This window comes from Rissa tridactyla, chromosome 14, assembly GCF_028500815.1.
Source record: "Rissa tridactyla isolate bRisTri1 chromosome 14, bRisTri1.patW.cur.20221130, whole genome shotgun sequence".
Taxonomy (NCBI): domain Eukaryota; kingdom Metazoa; phylum Chordata; class Aves; order Charadriiformes; family Laridae; genus Rissa; species Rissa tridactyla.
In genome coordinates, this window is record NC_071479.1 from 10,654,632 (window position 1) to 10,672,569 (window position 17,938).

Here is a 17,938-nt window from a genome sequence, read left to right on the forward strand (position 1 = left end):
CAGGGAGCAGCATTTGTTCCACCTGGCAATAACACCCCAGGCAACGGCAGTGGGGGGGGAACGGTGGGCGTCTCTGAGAAGACACTTAGCAGAACTATTAGCAGAAACTCAATTTTATTCCTGGAGAAAATTCTGACGCTTGGAAATTCAATTTTCACCCACAATTAAAAGGAACAATCAAAATCTCAAACCGGTTGGTGGAACAAGCCATTCCGAGAAGTTTTTGTCCTCAAGCTTAAAAGTCAAAATTGAAATTGCCCTCTTAGTAGATCGTTCAATTTTAGTATTTTAAAGACAAAATAGTTATTGATTGAAAAAGAAAAAAAAAAAAAACAAAACAAAAAAACCCAACCAAACCACATTATTTCATTTTAAAACTTACGCTAGAGTTTAAATGGTAATATTGTGATATTTCTTGCTGCAAAATTCATCACAACTGGCATTTCTAATGAGAAAAATCAGATTCAACACAACTATGTTTTCCAGCAGAATTATATTCCAAGTGAATATTGTCAAGGTGGCTACCAGGGAAAGAATTTGCCTTTCCCCTAACAGTAGAAAAAGCGTTGCCTCCCCCAGTCCTATTTCAGAGGTCTGGGTGTACGTGGGGACCATGGAATGACATAAGAGCTTTGAATTGGGGCAACTAGAAAAAATTTAGCTCCAGGTAAAACACCAGAACAGGAACTATTTTCCTAGAAAGCAGACACCGCTTCTCAGCAGCCCCAAAAGACCAACATCTGCATCCACGATGTGAATCATTCAGGCCCTGCAGCCCCTCTCCCTCCTTTCCGTATTCCAGGTGATTGCTTTCAGATTACCAAGGCCAACAATTAATTAGACTTACTGTCCTCCAAAGAGCTGCATCCCCAGCAAAGCAAACACCACGATGAACAGGAAAAGCAGGAAGAGCAAACTGATGATGGACTTCATGGAGTTCAGCAAGGAGACCACCAGGTTCCTCAGGGAGTTCCAGTACCTGCGTTGGAGATCAGAGCAGCCAAGAGACAACATCAGGGGGAGGAGAGCCTTCGGTGAGGAACTAAATCTAATTTCTTATTATAAAAAAGGAAAAGAATGGCAAGGAATATCAGCATCTTTAAGGTCCCCTCTATGGTTGGAAAATACAGCTCCTCGAGCAGCAAAATCTCAGGTAGCAGGGCAAGGGCAGAGCCGGTCACCGCGGTGCACGTGTACCCATGCAGAGCAAGTCGTCTGCAGCGAAAGGGTTCAGTTTAGTTTCTCAGTAACCCCGTTCCTGGTATAGATTTCGACCTTTCTGCATCTCCTCATCTGGCATGGCAGTCAGCAGGGGTGCCAAAACCAGGGATGTATCGATGTCGCCAAGGTGAGACTGAACATGGGGACAACGAGCCCCTCCCTTCCTAAGACATGAATCAGGAATAAACATCTCATTTCCACCAGGACGTCTTTGCCGTGTGTCCTGCCAGCTTATCCAATGCCAGTATCCACAAGTGGACTTAAACTCCCACGTGTTTAACCATTTCCGTAGATGTTTAACACACACATTCAAGCACAGCGACGCCTTCAGCGTGGGGCAATTCAGCCAGACGCTTTCAGCATTCCGGACTGAGCAATAACCTCAGAGGATGAAAACAAATCCGGGACATTAACTCCAACACGGCAAGAGGGTATGGCTCAGCCCGGATCCTGACTGACACATCCAAGTCGCATCTGGCCAAATACTGAAGTTAGTTTGCTTTTACCACCCCCGTCCCCTGAGTCGGGTCCCGCCACGCTGGTGGCAGGCACACTGAGTGACGGCGTGCCGGGGAGCCTGCCCAGGAACCGCTCTCTTTCCGGGCTTTAATGCCCTGCTGAGAACAGGCGGGGAACATTTATATTAGGAAAACTAATGAATCCGAAAATGCAGAAAGAGCTGTTAAGCAGAGGAGCTCTTGGACAATCTCCTTTCGCACAGACAACAGGGCTGGAGCAGGCAGTTGGAAACGAACGATTTAGAGCCATTTTACGTGTCCTCTGTTAAAAGTTTTGAGTCTGAGAGCACGGGGGGAATTTTTTCTCTCTTTTTCTCCAGTGACTTCTCTCGTTTCCACCGCCTGGCACTGGGAGCTGCCATCCAGAGGTCGCTCTCGGCAGCAGCCTGCTCTACCATCCTGCCCAGCTTTGGGGGCAGCCCCGTGCGCTGAGCTCCTTCCTGCCGTGCAGATGCGGGTATCCAGCAGAAGGAAGCCCAGGGATTTGTCTGATGGCGAGAGAAGCTCAGAGCTTGAGTCAGAAGAGCAGAAAGCCATCCTTTGTCTTCTCTTTCTTTTCATTTTCCTCCTCTTCCTTCCCCCAGGTGTCGCTGAGAGGACTGAACCACTCTGAGGCAGGCACGTCCAGCCCAGAAGCAGGATCTTGCACCCCCATTGCACCCATTCCAAGAAAAGTTGAGTCCATAATACAGTGACGGAGGTTTCAGGGGAAACTTTGGTCTCTCGGGAGAATACCTTCAATTGAAAAAGTTGCAACTAAACTTTTGGCTTAGCCCCTAAGCACATGGGGCTGAGCTGCTCCCCGAGGAGGAGGAGGAAGGGTTTCCTGATCACACAGCTCTCTTCTGCTTGGCACAACGGCTTCAGGCAAAATCTGCCATGAGCACGGGGTTTGCACTTCACCGCTAACACAACCGGACACAAAATACATGCAGAGGCTGCTCTGTCTTGTCCTGGAATACCTCAGCCCCAAACCCTGCCTGAATAGAGAGCCCCAGGATATAATGAGGAGCTGCGTTTCCAGAGATGCCAGTCCCCATTCAGTGCTGTCATGACAAAGAGGAAAACACGGGGAGCTGTTTTCTCCTTGTCCCCCTCACTGGATTTCAGCCCCTCTTTGGCTGCACCCTCTCATAGCGCATCCTGCTGTGGCCTTTCAGGCAGGCTGTAATTTAGTTTTTTTAACTATTGCAGGCAGCAGAGCAATTCAGTCACACTGACTTGGGACATAGGAATCAAAAAGTCTAATGCCATCGATTATTCAAAGCAGGAGGACTGCAACTGGCTTCCGTTAAACACGGAGGCAAAACAACAAAAAAATCAGGGCAGGGAGTTTCAGAGAAAAATTGCTAGGAAAAAGGGAAAGAAAAAGAAAAGCGCTGATGTTTTTCCGGTAAAGACTGTAATGAGAGCAGATGGGTAGCAATCCGTGCCTGGTGCCATCACTTCGGTCGCTCTCCATGAGTTACACCGAGCTGTGCAGCTCAGGCAGCGGGGTGCTGTGGACCCACACCACTGAGATGCCCCCAAGTGAGCTTGAAGGGGGGGACCCCCGGCTTCTGGTAACGCAAAAAACGCATTTCGGTCATGTCAGGTGAAAAATCCACATAATTAGGTCAAGGGAACTTCAGCCTCAGTGGGGTAAAAGTTTCGCTCACTGTCACGAGAAGGGGGAGAGCACTTGCTCCATGATAGGCTTTGTTAAGTTAAATCTCAGGCTTCAGCTCTTTATTACACTGGCTAAACTCCGGAAGAGTCAAAACTCACAAAAAGATCATTTTCACTTGCAAAAATATCCAAAATTTTTAAGTACAACACATATTCAGATACACTACATCTCAGCTCTGGATAAAATTACCTGCTGACAAATAATTGCTATGAATTTGCTACAAATCCCTGCTACAAATGGAGTTTCCCATAAATAAGAATACTGCAAAGGTAGACTAGAGTGACATTTCTGGGGCAGGCGCCCACTTATTTTGCCAGACATTTAGAGAACTTAACGTTTCCAACCCCTTTGTCCTGCAACAGACGACACAGTAGCACACACGGATCTTGTATCTAGAGAAGGATCAGCAGATACAGATCACCAAACCCTACAGATCTGACAAAAACCGTGCGTTCAAATAGCTGCGAAAGTACCCGGTGACTTCAAATGACTGTTTTGCTCAAATGTGATAACCTGTGCTTTATCTGTTTGATGTTGTTGGGTTGTGGGTTTGGTGGTTTTTTTTGAGGTAGGTGCTTTCGTTACTTCAAGCCAAGAACAAGCAAGAGAGTGATGGAAAGAGGGGAGAACTGAGGAGATAATGGTGTAAAATGGTGTTTAAAAAAAAAAAAAAAAAAGGTGGAAAACAACAGCAGGAGCACCTAAATATGTCATCGATTTCCACGCCACAATTTTGAAACCCTGCAGAAATGGCTCTAGATGGATTTACAAGTTGCACAGTAGCTGTTTGCTAATGCCAGCACACATTAACGCAATGCAGGAGCATGAAAAAGCCCTGGCAACCCAACCCTAGTGAAAATTCAACTTCACAGCTTCAAGGCGGAAAACCTCAGACATTCCCAGACCGGACCCGGCGCAGGCAGCAGCGACGCACTTCATATTTGTGTCAACACAGTGGTTCTGGCACCAGGATTTAGTATTTAGCAATAACCAGGGTAGCTCAGCTTTCCAGTTCCTAAATACTTCAGGAACTATTGAAAGATCAGCAGTAGATAAGGACAGCGGGCAGTTGATGGGGCTTAGAAAGTAAATAGGAAACTTTTTCCTCTTGCCAACAAGAAGTAAGGGATCACTTCATGAGATTTTGGTTAAAAGCAAAGAAAAGATGCTCTCACGCAGCCCATCACTACACTGTGGAGCCCTCTGCCCAAGGGTAGAAAAACCTGTACGTGAGGCTGGGGAAAGGGCTGTTAAAAGTCCTTGTGGATGCAAATATGGGCTCAGGGACTCCCTAAACTCAAAACTTTCAGAAACCCAATCACCCAACCAATGAAAGGGCAATTCTGCATCCCCAGTTCCCTTCCACTCCTGCCCCCCACTTCAGGCCCAGTGCAGACACAGGACGTTAGGACAGGCACGACCTGTGTGCCAGCTACAGACAGGTTTGGAGGTTGTTTTAGGGTGTTTTTTTTAAAACTTTTATTGTTTTTACAAGTCTGGAAAGCACTGCTACTTGCTGCGGGGCTGGTGATACACATTTCGTATGGTGCTAAGAGTCCTAATGTGAGCGGAAAGGGAGCTGGACTTACTTGGTTACTTTGAAAATCCTCAGCAGGCGAAGCGCTCTCAACACGCTGATGCCGAACGAGGTACCCGGTTTCACTGCAGCCCAAATAACTTCAAATATACTTCCCACGATGACCTGCAAGAAAAGGCCATTTTAACATCAGGCAAAACTGCCACTTAGTTCTTTGTGGTGCTCCTAGAGAGGCTGAGGACAGAAGGAGAATCAGAGCTTGGGCTGTGCTGGTTTTCTTATGAAGGCTTCAGCCATCAGCACTCAAAAAACTCATTCCAACTTGTAAAAAAAAGGGTAGTACCTAGAAGCGGGAGAGACGCACAGGAGATCACAGGCAGAACTTGTTGCTTTCTTCTCTAGCAAGCAAACTACCTTAAAATAACATTTTTGAAGGACAGTATGCTTTTTTTAAAAAAAAAAACAAAAAAACCCACACTGGCTCAACTGCACACTCCAACACTTCATCTTCCCACCCCATGGAGCTGGTCTGTACAAGCTGCAGAGACAGTGGGGGGGACGCAGCCCCATCCTCCCCTTCCCATCAGAAGCACCCACAGTACCGCAGAACAGCGAGGATTTCGCTCTGGGCAAGATCTCCCAGAAGCTTCTGGCAACGGAGAAACTTTAGGAGAGCGATGAAGGTATAGCAGCTATTAAGAGATCCTGCAAAGCCTCTCGCATGAGCATCCAGTCGTCCGCCAGGCTCTCAGCCTCAGGTTATTGAAAAAAGCGTCCCAAATCCAGGTGTTTTTTTAAGTTTTGTTTTGTCTGTTCGGTTGGGTTTTTTTTTCAGGTTGGCAGAGAATTAACCTCAAGCCATAAAGCAACCTTCTCTGAAACCCTTTATTACAAAAAGGAGAACGTAGTAACAGGTTAAGCACAATTGGAAAGGGCAATTATACCCACACACATGTTACCGCACGGTTAATGAGAGGAGACAGGCATCTCGCTGCCAATGGCTGTCATTCCTTGCATTAACCCAGCATTTCAGAGCTCCCACGGACCGTGGTCCCCAGTTGCGCGAAGCACACCATAAACACATTCTCACCGGAGCCCAGTGAGCAGCTGGTTGGTGTTGTGAGAAGAGTGTTAACGGGAAGCCAGGGCTGGCAGCGCTGCCTCCGAGTACCTGAGCAGCGCTGGGAGGCTCAGCTTGGAAACCCCTCTCATAAACCGAAACCTGGACGTCTTTTGAAAACTACAGCATTCCTTGTAGCCACTCTACAAGAGATGCTGTACCCCCAGCTTCAAGAAAACGTAGTGGGAAAGGGAGTTACACAACAGTTGCTCAACCAGTTTCTCCCATCAGAAAAAGAAGGAACTTAAACTTCTCTCCCACAGTCTGTCACTCTTGCAAATCCCTCGTGGATCAGCAAAAACCTTTCCTTAGACCCTCTACATGTTACACTGATAATTAATTTTCCTGGCATCTCCACATGGCCTCCTGGGAGCTTGTTTCACATGAGACCCCACTGGACCGTTTCTCCCAAGACTGATGTCGCCCTGATTTGTTGTTTCGCTTTTTGCATTTGAACGGTTTCATCTTGATGGTTTGTCAAACTAAACCGACTACAGATCTGTGTGATGTTCCAGTGAGGGTGAAGTAGCTAAATTAATTCTGGGGGCTGGAAGGTGGGTGAGGAGGAAGAAACATACATAGAAGTAGGATCCCTATGGATTCTCTAAAGGAGAAAGAATTAAAAACAGACCAACAGCTTTACCTCCTGGGAAACACTCAGCAAAGCTTATTGCCAGCGCTGCACTCACCACAGCATGACACAAGGCAGAGAGACCTGGTAGATTTATCTCTTGCTTTGCACAAGCTCCTAAATCACCTGTCCATGACCCACAAGAATAAGAGTTTGTACCTGATGAAGGAGCATCCTGGACACAAGGATCCAGGGAAAGTGGCAGCCAGCATGGAGGCAAGCTGGCTGCAGCTCGGAGCCTACCTAACCCATTGGTGAAGGACATCGATCTAGTGACTGTCACTAGACAACATTAACAAGGCAACGATACCCTTAAAAGACTAACGAGGCGATAGTGCTTGGCCACCAAATGTCTTCTACTCAGCTTACAGAAGTTGGGCTCTTCGGGCATGCTTAATGAAAAAAAAAAAAAAACAACTTAATGAAAGCTGGGTGTCAGCCCCTTGTGTTCTGTGGGCACCCTCTTCATCCCAGCCTTCGCAGGACACCTTTCAGTCCTGCAGTTAAACTTTGCCGTGGGTTGGCTGCCTTCAGCTGAGGGGACCCTCTCTGCCCCTCGCGTTAGGCATCAGCTCTGAGTGTGCAGACATGAGTTATCCGATGTTATCTGCGTGATGTGTGTTCTGGTTTCCTCTCCTGACAGAGTCTGTGCGTTACCCTTTGGGCTATGGGGCAGGAAGAGCGGCACAAGGGCCTTTCAGTGCCCTGAGCCACCACCAAGGGACACCCCAGAGAGGAGACCCTCACACTTGGTGCACCTCGATGCAACACCAGGGTCTGCTGGACACAGGTGATTCTGGGGCTGGATGGTTTAATCTCAAAGTCTGTTAGCTCTGAGCTTTCCTGCTGATACTGCCAAAGAGGAGAAGTTGGCTCTACCTGTAGCCTTGGATTTAGGAGGGGTCACTTACGGAAGGCAGGAATACCTCCTCCTCCCTGGCAGGAGCACAGCTGAAGCAGGGAATTTTGCTCCTTGGGGGAGAAGAATCACTCCCAGCATGTTGGCAGATAAAGACTAGAAACACAGACTAAATCTTGGAGAGAAGGGCTGGGTGACTCGTACGATGACCTGAACTGTTTTCCCCTTGCCCGCGGCTGTGTCGTAAGCTTCACATTAAAGAAACTTTACAGACTGATTCCCGCTCTGGGACGCGGTGCTCAGCCCACGCTAAAGATAAGAGAAGCAGAATTAACCTCTGTGAGGGCTGATTACAGCCTCATAGCTTTTAATGAATAAATTAACATCTACATGCAATGTTCTTTGTTAGACAGAGTCAAAACCGGCCCCACTATTCACACTTCAAAGCTATAGTTTTAGCACGAAGGGGGGAGCCTGTACTTCTGCAATAAAAGGATGTGGGTTATTGCCTTTCTCTCATCTAATTGTGTGTTTAGGCTTCTACTCTGGGCGTCCACGTCTGAAAAGCGCTGCCTATGTATCTTGAGGTAAAGGCCATTAAATGGACGTTAGGGGAGAGGAGCAGTAAGATCTGTGGGATTTTTTTCCTTTCGATCACCTCATTTAAATGGGAGAGAGAATCTCTCAGCAATCAGAGCGTTTATTGGTGCTGAGGCCGCGAACATGCCGAGGAAATGAAATCCCCAGCTGTCACAGTTCTTCGAAAAGGATGATAACTAGGGGAAGCTTAATGTGTTTCACTGCAGCTAATTTATACAATGGCTGCTCCCCGCAGAAGGCACACACCATTACAGCACCGTTTCCCGTGGCTCCCCATACTCACCCTCAAAACGCCCAGCCCCACGGAGTAAGGGGAGAGCCACACGCTCCGTCCCCACGGCTGAACCCCACTCACCCCAAAGTCAAAGCAGTTGAATGAAGAGTGGAAGTAGTTTCTTGGCCCCAGCCCGTACATCTTCAAAGACATCTCAGTGAGGAACAGACCCAGAAAAACAAACTCCGCGAAATCTGGAAACGGGAAAAAGAGATTAAATTAGCCCACAAGACCTTGGTAGGCAGATCTCTTCATGTGGGGAACAATGCTAATTTTTCACAACACAGACTGCCTCCTGTCAGAAGAAAACCCCTTTGCGATGGCAAACAAGACCCTGAGGACAGTTTCCCATAATTATTTCTATATGCACATGAGCTGTATTCAGCCTTCAAGAACTGCGAAGGCAATCTTTCATGTGTACCGTGGGAAGGTTGGTATGAGCGTTAAATAATATTCTCATTGTCTTTGTAAAGGAATTTCAAAAGCAAGCTCTGGATCTAATATTTCTAAAGGTCTAATGTAATTGCAGAGGTAGTGTTTTTCAAATGTCTGTTTGGGGCTCCTGTACCTACACGAGACGAGCATTTTTGGGAGCGGGGTGTAAACTTTTGTAACATCCTCTCATGATAAAAATACCTTCATAGCCAACAGAACTGCTGCCTCCGAGAGCTCATATTCAGAGGTGTTGTGTCTACTGTTAGCACATCGCCACATTTATTTTTATTATGCCTCTACCACCGTATAATTACGAAAGATCCTTCTGCTTCACATATCACAGGCAAAAGAAAAGGGCAACGAAGCTGGTGAAGGGCCTGGAGAATAAATCTGATGAGGAGCGACTGAAGGAGCTGGGACTGTTTAGTTGGAGGAAGAGGAGGCTGAGGGGAGACCTCATCGCTCTCTACAACTACTTGAAAGGACACTGTAGAGAGGTTGGTGCTGGTCTCTTCTCACAGGTAATTAACGATAGAACAAGAGGGAATGGGTTCAAGCTGCAGCAGGGTAGGTTTAGGCTGGACAGTAGGAAAAAATTCCTCAAAGCAAGAGTGGTCGGACACTGGAATAGGCTGCCCAGGGAGGTGGTGGAGTCACCATCCCTGAATGTGTTTCAGAGTCGTTTAGATGTGGTGTTAGGGGATATGGTGTAGGGGAGAACTTTGTAGAGTGGGGTTGATGGTTGGACTCGATGATCCCAAGGGTCTTTTCCAACCTAAATGATTCTATGATTCTATGAAATAGGCTGTGAAGCTTTTGATGGGAAAATTTATCACCTATGATGAAACAAAGGGCAGAAAGAACATAGCTGGAGATTTCAATTTCCAGATCAAGTTTTTAGGACTTGAAGCTACAGAAAACATTGCCTTTGGGCATTGTAAGTCATGCAAGTTGAGATCTGGAGGCCAATAGGCAGCAGAAACGATGGGATGTTAAAAACGAACACAAAAAGAGCAAAAAACCCTCTATGCTACCAAAACAAACAAAATAGCATAAGGCAAATCTCTCCCTCTAGAGAAAAGATGAGGAAAAGAATCAAACTTCAAAAGGTGGAGATTAATCACATTGCTTCGCGCAGTACAGAAGGTTCTCGGATGCCGTAGCAGCACAGATGCTACAGGAAAGTCATCTTCTGTAATTTCAGTTTTACAATTCCAGGAACGATAAAGGCAAGATGGTGCCAAATTTTTCTCAAAGGAGCACACAGACAGACAAGGGACAACAGATACAAGTTGCAACGAGGAAAAATTTCAGCTAGAAGATCCTGAATCCCAGGTATACCTCCTGTAAGGTGTGGCTTCGGCTAGGGAGGGTGGGGAAAGAGAGAGGAGGGACCAGGAGGTCCCAGGAGGGATCAGGAGGATGGGACCAGACTCTTTTCAGTGGTGCCCGGGGACAGGACAAGGGGTAACGGGCACAAACTTGACCATGGGAAGTTCCACCTAAACATGAGGAGGAACTTCTTTGCTGTGAGGGTGGCAGAGCCCTGGCACAGGCTGCCCAGAGAGGTGGGGGAGTCTCCGTCTCTGGAGACATTCCAACCCCGCCTGGACGCGTTCCTGTGCCACCTGCTCTGGCCGACCCTGCTCTGGCCGGGGGTTGGGCTGGATGATCTCCCGAGGTCCCTGCCAACCCCCACCAGTCTGTGATTCTGTGACCAAGGATCCTTTTCAAACCGCGTGGCTTTCGCTCCATCACCTCGCACCTTCATGTCGAGGGAGGGCGGTTGGCCCGTGTCCACCTCGCGTTGCTGCTTGTCTGTTGAAATGGCTTGAAAAATACAGCTTCAATTATCAAAAAAAAAAAAAGGGTTTTAAATTTTAAATGAAAGACAGTCATGAAATATCATAGGCATAAAGTTAACTGAAATCCAGGAGGCATTAACTAAATGAGAAAGGTTTTATTAACACTTCAGTGAGGAGCCTACAAGGACACTTCTGCCAACATTTGCAATAGGAGAGGAAATACCAGGAGGGTATTAATTATACCATGTAACCTACTCTCCCTGAAAAGAGGAGCAATATCATTAAAGGAGACTATCAAGGACAAAGTGTTCGCAGATGAGGAATAAGATGACAAAGTATGAGGTCTGCGGACTTCTCAGCCTTTTTCCTACCAAGAGGATCTCACCTGCTGGATCTCAGCGCCCGGGGGAAGGCATGGTCACCTGAAGGAGCAGCACACCTCCGTCTCCCTTGGAACCTGCTAGGAGAATGTTCACACCTGCACCATACTACAACTTTTCTCTCCTTTCAGACATCAGACACAACAGCTCAGTGAGCAAACAGCTGTTTCCAACACAAGGGATCCCGGCGTAGGGAGTTATCCACATTACACTGGGAATCCGTCTGAATGTACGAGTGCAGAGGGAAAGGGACGAGGTGAACCAACGTCAGGCATAAAATGAGATGGCTGACAAGTCCAATAATATAAAAATACAGAATTTTTAAAAATCACGTGTTCAGTGGTATTGAATTTCCACGCATATAATCAAAAAGATCGCAATTGTGAAGTAGTAAGAATTTTAAAATCCTTAATTATTAAGAGCTGGCCCCGCAAATCAGAAACTTAAATTAACTTCCAAGCGGGATCCTGAACCTCCATTCTGCACCCTGACGTACTTTGGAAACGGTAAGAACCAGAAGGCAAAACTCCCCCAGTAAAGCACGTGCATCTTCTCTGGGCGTGGAAGAATTTGTGCTGCTGCTGTCGCCGATTTCAGTCATTGGCCCAGAGGGAAAGCTCGCACCAGGGCTCGTGCGGACAAGGGTCTCTCCCTTGCTGGGAAGTTCTCACTCCCATCCGCAGTTCCACGCTCAGCAGAGCTCAGCAAGCCTGATGGCTTTTAAGGGCATCCCTGCCCATGGCAAGGGGGTTGGAATAAGATGATCCTTAAGGTCCCCTCAACCCAAACCACTCTGTGATTCCATGACTTCAATGCGAAGTCTCCCTATCACAAGGATTGATAGCAAACCAATGCTTTGAAACTGCTGGCCTTGCTTAGTTAGCAGGCAAAGCTTCAAATCCTAGGGAGGAGCTGTGGGTCAGAAAACGTTGCACAACCTCCACCTGCTTCATATCCCGCTCCGGCAGGGAGATTCTCATCTTCTCTATCCACCAGACTCACCTTCACAAGTTACATTTCACGTACACCCGTATTCTTTCACAGAATAACAAAAATACTAGGTAAGAGTATTTTACTGCAATTTTCACCAACAGATCTCAGTGCTCTCTGCCAAGACAGTTACCATCATTTCAAAAGAAGAAAAAGGAGGAAAGAAACCAGGATTAAAGTGCGGTCACCCGTCCAGCAGAAGTATGAACAAAACCCAGGTATCAACAAGCACAGTGTTCCAACATCAGACTGACAGATCCTGCAAGCACACATGCAAAACTGGAATATCATAGGAGAAAGAGAGTTAGAAAATGCCCTCTCGAAGTAAAACAGAATGAAGAAACATTTAATTAAAAAAAACAAACAAACAAACAAAAAACCAAAAACCACCAGAGGAAATGTTAGAAACTCGTAACATCAAAGAAACAACCTCCTCCTGCTGCTCTTGAAAGAACCGCACAACTTGTCCTTTCATAGCTGATGACTTCCATCTAGATCAGAGTTCAAAACAGGCAGCAACAGCTATATTTCAACAGGTACCAGACGCTACAAATCATAGTACTGTGAGGACAAGGGATGGAGGCGAGGAAAATACGGACCCGGTGAACTCCTTGGGCAGAAGGAATTGAATCAAAATGAATTGGCTTCTCCAGAGGACGGATCAGAAACACGATTTCTCCTGACATGGCCCTGCCCATATAATTGAAAATGCAATTTCTTTGTTTGGACCTTCTGGTATTCAGAACCCACATGTAATTTAATCTGCTTTAAGCAGAAGCATTTTGTAATGTGATTTCAGGAAAAAAAAAAGTTTGATACAAATGCTTTTATTTAATTTCAAATTTGTGCTGTTGGCAAAGTCTGTGCCAGCATCTTTTTGCCCCATACGTTCGAATTAGATAGTTAGCGGCTCTTTTCTGTCAATCACCCACGCATTAATTCCATTTCTGCCCCGTCTCCAAGTCCGATGTCATTAGGAGCCAGTGACGAGTCTGACATTTTGGTTTCCTCTCCTTGTCCTCCTCGCGCATTAAACCAACCAGGAGGAGAACCTCGGCGAAGCACAACTTCTTCCTCTTTGACAAAGCAGACGTGAAATGTTCAGCAGACGTAAATAAATATGCTCTCTTCAGAAAGCCTTTTCCTCGCAATTGCGAAGGCTGCATATTTATATCCAGGGGGAGCTGGCTATCCACTTCAAAGGCAAACACATCATCGTCAAAAAAGGCCTAGTTGCACCAAACACATGGTTCAGCGTTGCACGGCACACAGGGAAGATGTTCTTGGGCCATAATGGCTAAAATACTGTTTTCAAAGATTGTATTTATCAGAAAAGAGACATTCTGGATCTTGTTTTTAGACAGGTATAAATTTAGGAGCAAGTTAAGGATCACTGTAGCGTTAGCTGGAGAAACATGGAGAGCGCTGCTTCATGAAGGGCAGCCATAGAGGAAGGGAAGCCTGATGAGAGCGCTCCCAAGTGAAACCTTAGTGATCCAGCCCTAAAACCTCCTCACCATGGTCCCCAAAGCCCACCTTGCGGAGGCCAGGGATCTCTGGTTCCAGCCTTCTTCCACAGCTTTAGCCAGAGGAAGCCACCACCACCAGCACCACCTCTGCTGGCCTCCTGCACAGCACAGAACATGCGAATCCCTTCAGCTGTTTGACTTCAGACTTGCAACTTCTGCTCAAGCTACAGCATGCGTTTTAAAAAGGTGAAGTCCTGACTGAAAATCCCTTAACGCTGCACCTCCACCGTGTGCCCACATTATGGATGTTGTTGGTTTGTTGCTGCCGGTTGAAGATACATCTCTGCCACTGCTAGATCTCAGGGATGCTCTTCTAGGCTAGATTTGCCTCCAGAGCCGCCTTCTGAGAGAAGTCGCTTTCTGAGAATACTGGCACCGGTGGAAATTAACACAAACACGTGACAATCGGGGGCAGCTGCATGAAATACGTACTTTTATAGGGAACTGCAACTTTTTTTAATGGAAGGTCCATGCTTCAGTGAGCAAAACATGCCATGTGTCCATGTGCAGTATGAGAAAACTCCGATTGCAATTTGGCAGCGGAGTCCTTTCCATACAGAGAAGGAGAATCTCTGATCTAATTCGGGGATAATTACAGGGGCATAAAGTATGTTCGGTTATTCAGCTTACCCCAAGAATTCAAAAAAGTTTCTCGTCAACCCTTTCAATAAGACTAAAGAAATCCCAAGCCCCTTTCTAAAGCTCCTGCAGTTCCTTTTCCAAAGCAGTGGCAGAAATACGGAATATCAAGCAGAGAAGGCTAATCAGAACAATTCAAGAACAGAAAAGTTAAAAGAAAAAGACCAAGGGAAAAATAAATCAATGCAGACCCGTAGGCTTTTACCAACTGTTCTTTAAGTAAAATTAATTTGTAATATAATTAAAGTTTTCCCCAGAGGGACAGGTATAATTGAATTAAAGGGTGCCTGGGTAGAGTTTCAGGGTTTAGTGGATCCTCCTCGACTTCACCGCACTCTCTCCCGCTGCTACGGTCCACAAAACTCCTCATCAGTTCATTTCCAAGCACCTTCCATGAAACAACTTAATTAGAATTGGCTACTTCTCTCTTGCTCTGCATCAGACCAGCCAATTCCTGCTCCTCTGTAGCGTCGTTCCCTCACCAGGGATTAACTTTAAAGCCATTTTTAAACTCTGTCACTCTTCCAGTTAAAGGATTTTTCTCGAGTACTTCCAGGAGCTGTTTAAAATCACCTGGTTTTGTGGTATCTTGTTCTGCCTGTATCCAATGTATTTGTGCACAAATCTGGGGCAGAAGAGGGCTTTCAAGGTGCCCTCCTTGGGGCTAAACCACAGCTGGGCTCACTCCCAAACTTGTACCTGCAGCATTAACCAGGCTGGCTGAGGGTTAGCGCCCGCAGGAGTGAGAAGGTCCAAGTCCAATCTTACTATGATTGCAATAACAAAATAACCAGTTAGTCCATGCAAAGTCCCACATACTTTAAGGTGTAAAATATTCATAGAATGGTTTGGGTTGGAAGGGACCTTAAAGACCATCTAGTTCCAACACCCCTGCCCTGGGCAGGGACACCTCCCACCAGCCCAGGTTGCTCCAAGCCCCATCCAACCTGGCCTTGAACCCCTCCAGGGATGGGGCAGCCACAGCTTCTCTGGGCAACCTGGGCCAGGGGCTCACTGCCCTCACAGTGAACAATTTCTGCGTGAAATCTAATCTAAAGCTCCCTTCTTCCAGTTTGAAGCCGTCACCCCTTGTCCTATCACTACATGCCCTTGTAAAAAGTCCCTCTCCAACTTTCTTGTAGGCCCCTTTAGGGACTGGAAGGCCACTATAAGGTCTCCCCGGAGCCTTCTCTTCTCCAGGCTGAACACCTCCAGCTCTCTCAGCCTGTCCTCACAGCAGAGGGGCTCCAGCCCTCTGATCATCTTCATGGCCTCCTCTGGACCCTCTCCAACAGGTCCATGTCCTTCTTGTGCTGAGGACTCCACAGCCGGATGCAGCACTGCAGGGGAGGTCTCACCAGAGTGGAGTAGAGGGGGAGAGAACATTCCCTGCATTCAATGTTACACTTTAGATTAGTAGGAAGGATTATGCTATAAAAACTGTACCATCCCCCAAAAAAGTGAGCAGAAGCCTAAAGGTCATTACCAATGCAGACGGGCGTGAATGCAATACTACAGCTCACCATCCTGAAAAGTTGGGAGTGTTTGGAAGTAATTTAAGAGGTTGAACTTGTAAGCCTTTTCAGTGGACTATCCTCAGAATCTTTTTGTTCTAAAATTACGTTAAAATAGGTTTCTTCCTAGTTTGCATTGCGCTATGCCGTAAGGTGGACCAGAGACAATCCTCCCCAGAATGAACCCATGGCACCTCTGCTTCTTGTCTTAGAGAAAACTATCTTTGGGAAAAAAAAAAACAAACAAGAAAAAAACCAAGAGAAAATTATCTAGAGTATCTTTGAATTTCCGTGACGACCGTTCATTCTGCATCGCTGGCTTTTATTCTCTATGTCATAGCGGCTAATCTTGTACCACTCTGTTTAAAGCCCCAATTCTTCTGCATTTACATCCGCAAAACCTGGGAATCCTCAGATATTCTGTTTTAATTCTGTGACCCACCTCTGTGTTGCCCCTCACCAATTACAGCGTTGGTTCTAGCAGTGTTTATCTGCAACCACTAGGATTTCTTTTAGTGAATCCAAGGGATTAATTTGTGAAACACTGGTCCAAGTGTTTCCTTATTGACAAAGGACACTGAAGTCTTGCAAGTAAATAGCAGTGCAATAATGCAAAGACATATAAAGGGCAGACAAGACAAAGGAAAGCACCTACGGCTGGGAGGATGCTGAGGATTTAGCTCCCAAGAACACATGGTTCTTCAATGTTTTTCTGACTCTTCCACTAAAAATAAGTCAATGGGGTCACTCGTCCTTGGCTAGGTGGTATCCTAGCCCCAAAAGTTGAAGTATGTTACCCACGTGTTTCTGAAATTAATTCACAATACTGGGTGTTACGGACACATGCAGAGCTCCTGAAAGAAGGATCCACCCCAATCCCTGACCCCAGGCACAACACAATCTCAACCTTCCCTACTTTTTGTCCTCAACTGAGGTAGGTTGGGAGCATAATTCGTGGCCTCTGTCCCAGTTACATTCACACCTGGAGGGGTACCTTTAACTCTAATCCACAGAAACATCCCTTCCAGCTCTCTTATGAACATTAGGTAGAAGTTGCTGGCTCACGGATTTCTTCATGTTCTCTTAGAAAAGTTACTGCACAAGGCACTCCTGAAACAGAGTCTGTAAATCTGAAGCCTTCCTTTTTTGAGTTAGAATTTTGGGTTTTTTTCAAGACATTTAGTCCTAATTCAGGAGGAAATCCTAAACCTCAAACTTCTAATTACTCTGCCAGTCTAGCTTATTATTTCCTCTGTTAAATTTAGGAAATGAATAAGCAAGACTGACTTCTCTGTGTAGTCTGTCTCTCTTTTCAGTATAAACCTTGCAAAAAGAATTCAACCAAAACACCAAATGCAGAGTTGAAAGAATTTTCTATCCTACTTACACATCTCTCATTATATCCCCAGTTACCTGGCAGCACTAAATATTTCAGCAAACATTAATAGGGAGGTTTTTGAAGTGAGAGCACCTAGTATTCTTGACCTTTTAAGTCTATATTAAAAAAAAAAAAAAAAAACACTTCAAAAGTTTGCTTCCTTATAATCAGGTAAGACCTGAGGATCTGGGGCTAGAAATATTTAAGTGTGTAATTTATGTAGAAATCGGGGAAAATTAAGTAGATAAGTATCTTTAATGATCTGAGCCAAAATTATTAAGTTAGACTGTTTGAAAGATTTGGGTTTTTTTTCCCCTAGTCTTTCGTTCACTTGCTTCAGAAGTTTGACTTAACAAATTCTGCACTAGCCACATCCGAATATCAAGGGCTGAACAGAAGATTCGCTCCCGGGAGTGAGAAGAGGCCAATGCGAGGGCTCTGTCTTCCAGAAACAAACTCTCCATGCCTTCCCTTCAGAAGGAAAAACTGCGTTGTCCCACTTCCAGGGTCCCCATATTCTTCTCTTCCCAATTGCTACGAGTTTTCCAGCTCTAGGAGTCGTAGCCTATAACCTTCATTAAAACAAACAAAAAAGCTCCGTCCCTCACCTTCCACATTTCTTTTTTAAAACAGGCTTTGTGAGCAAGTCTGCAACCTCAGCGTAACACCGTGATGCGTAAAGGCTCTGATTGCAGAAAGCTGCCTCCATTTATTATTCATCATAAGACTAAACAATATGCAATTTTAAAAAAAAGTAAATAATAAAAATCATACTACAAAAGCACTTATAGACTATCTGGAGCCTAAACTGATAGGTGACCACAGGAACCAAGCTAAAA

General features: G+C 45.9%; 1 protein-coding gene across 1 annotated transcript in view; it reads right to left on the bottom strand.

Annotated features, from left to right (window-relative positions):
* Positions 1–17,938, bottom strand: part of CACNA1B (calcium voltage-gated channel subunit alpha1 B) — a 309,084-nt gene that overhangs the window by 120,903 nt on the left and 170,243 nt on the right. The window contains exons 13-15 of the mRNA XM_054220395.1: positions 8,511–8,623; positions 4,998–5,110; positions 848–979 (exon numbers count right to left, since the gene is read on the bottom strand). Coding sequence (XP_054076370.1) covers positions 848–979; positions 4,998–5,110; positions 8,511–8,623 — 358 coding nt within the window. The remainder of the gene's footprint in view (positions 1–847; positions 980–4,997; positions 5,111–8,510; positions 8,624–17,938) is intronic.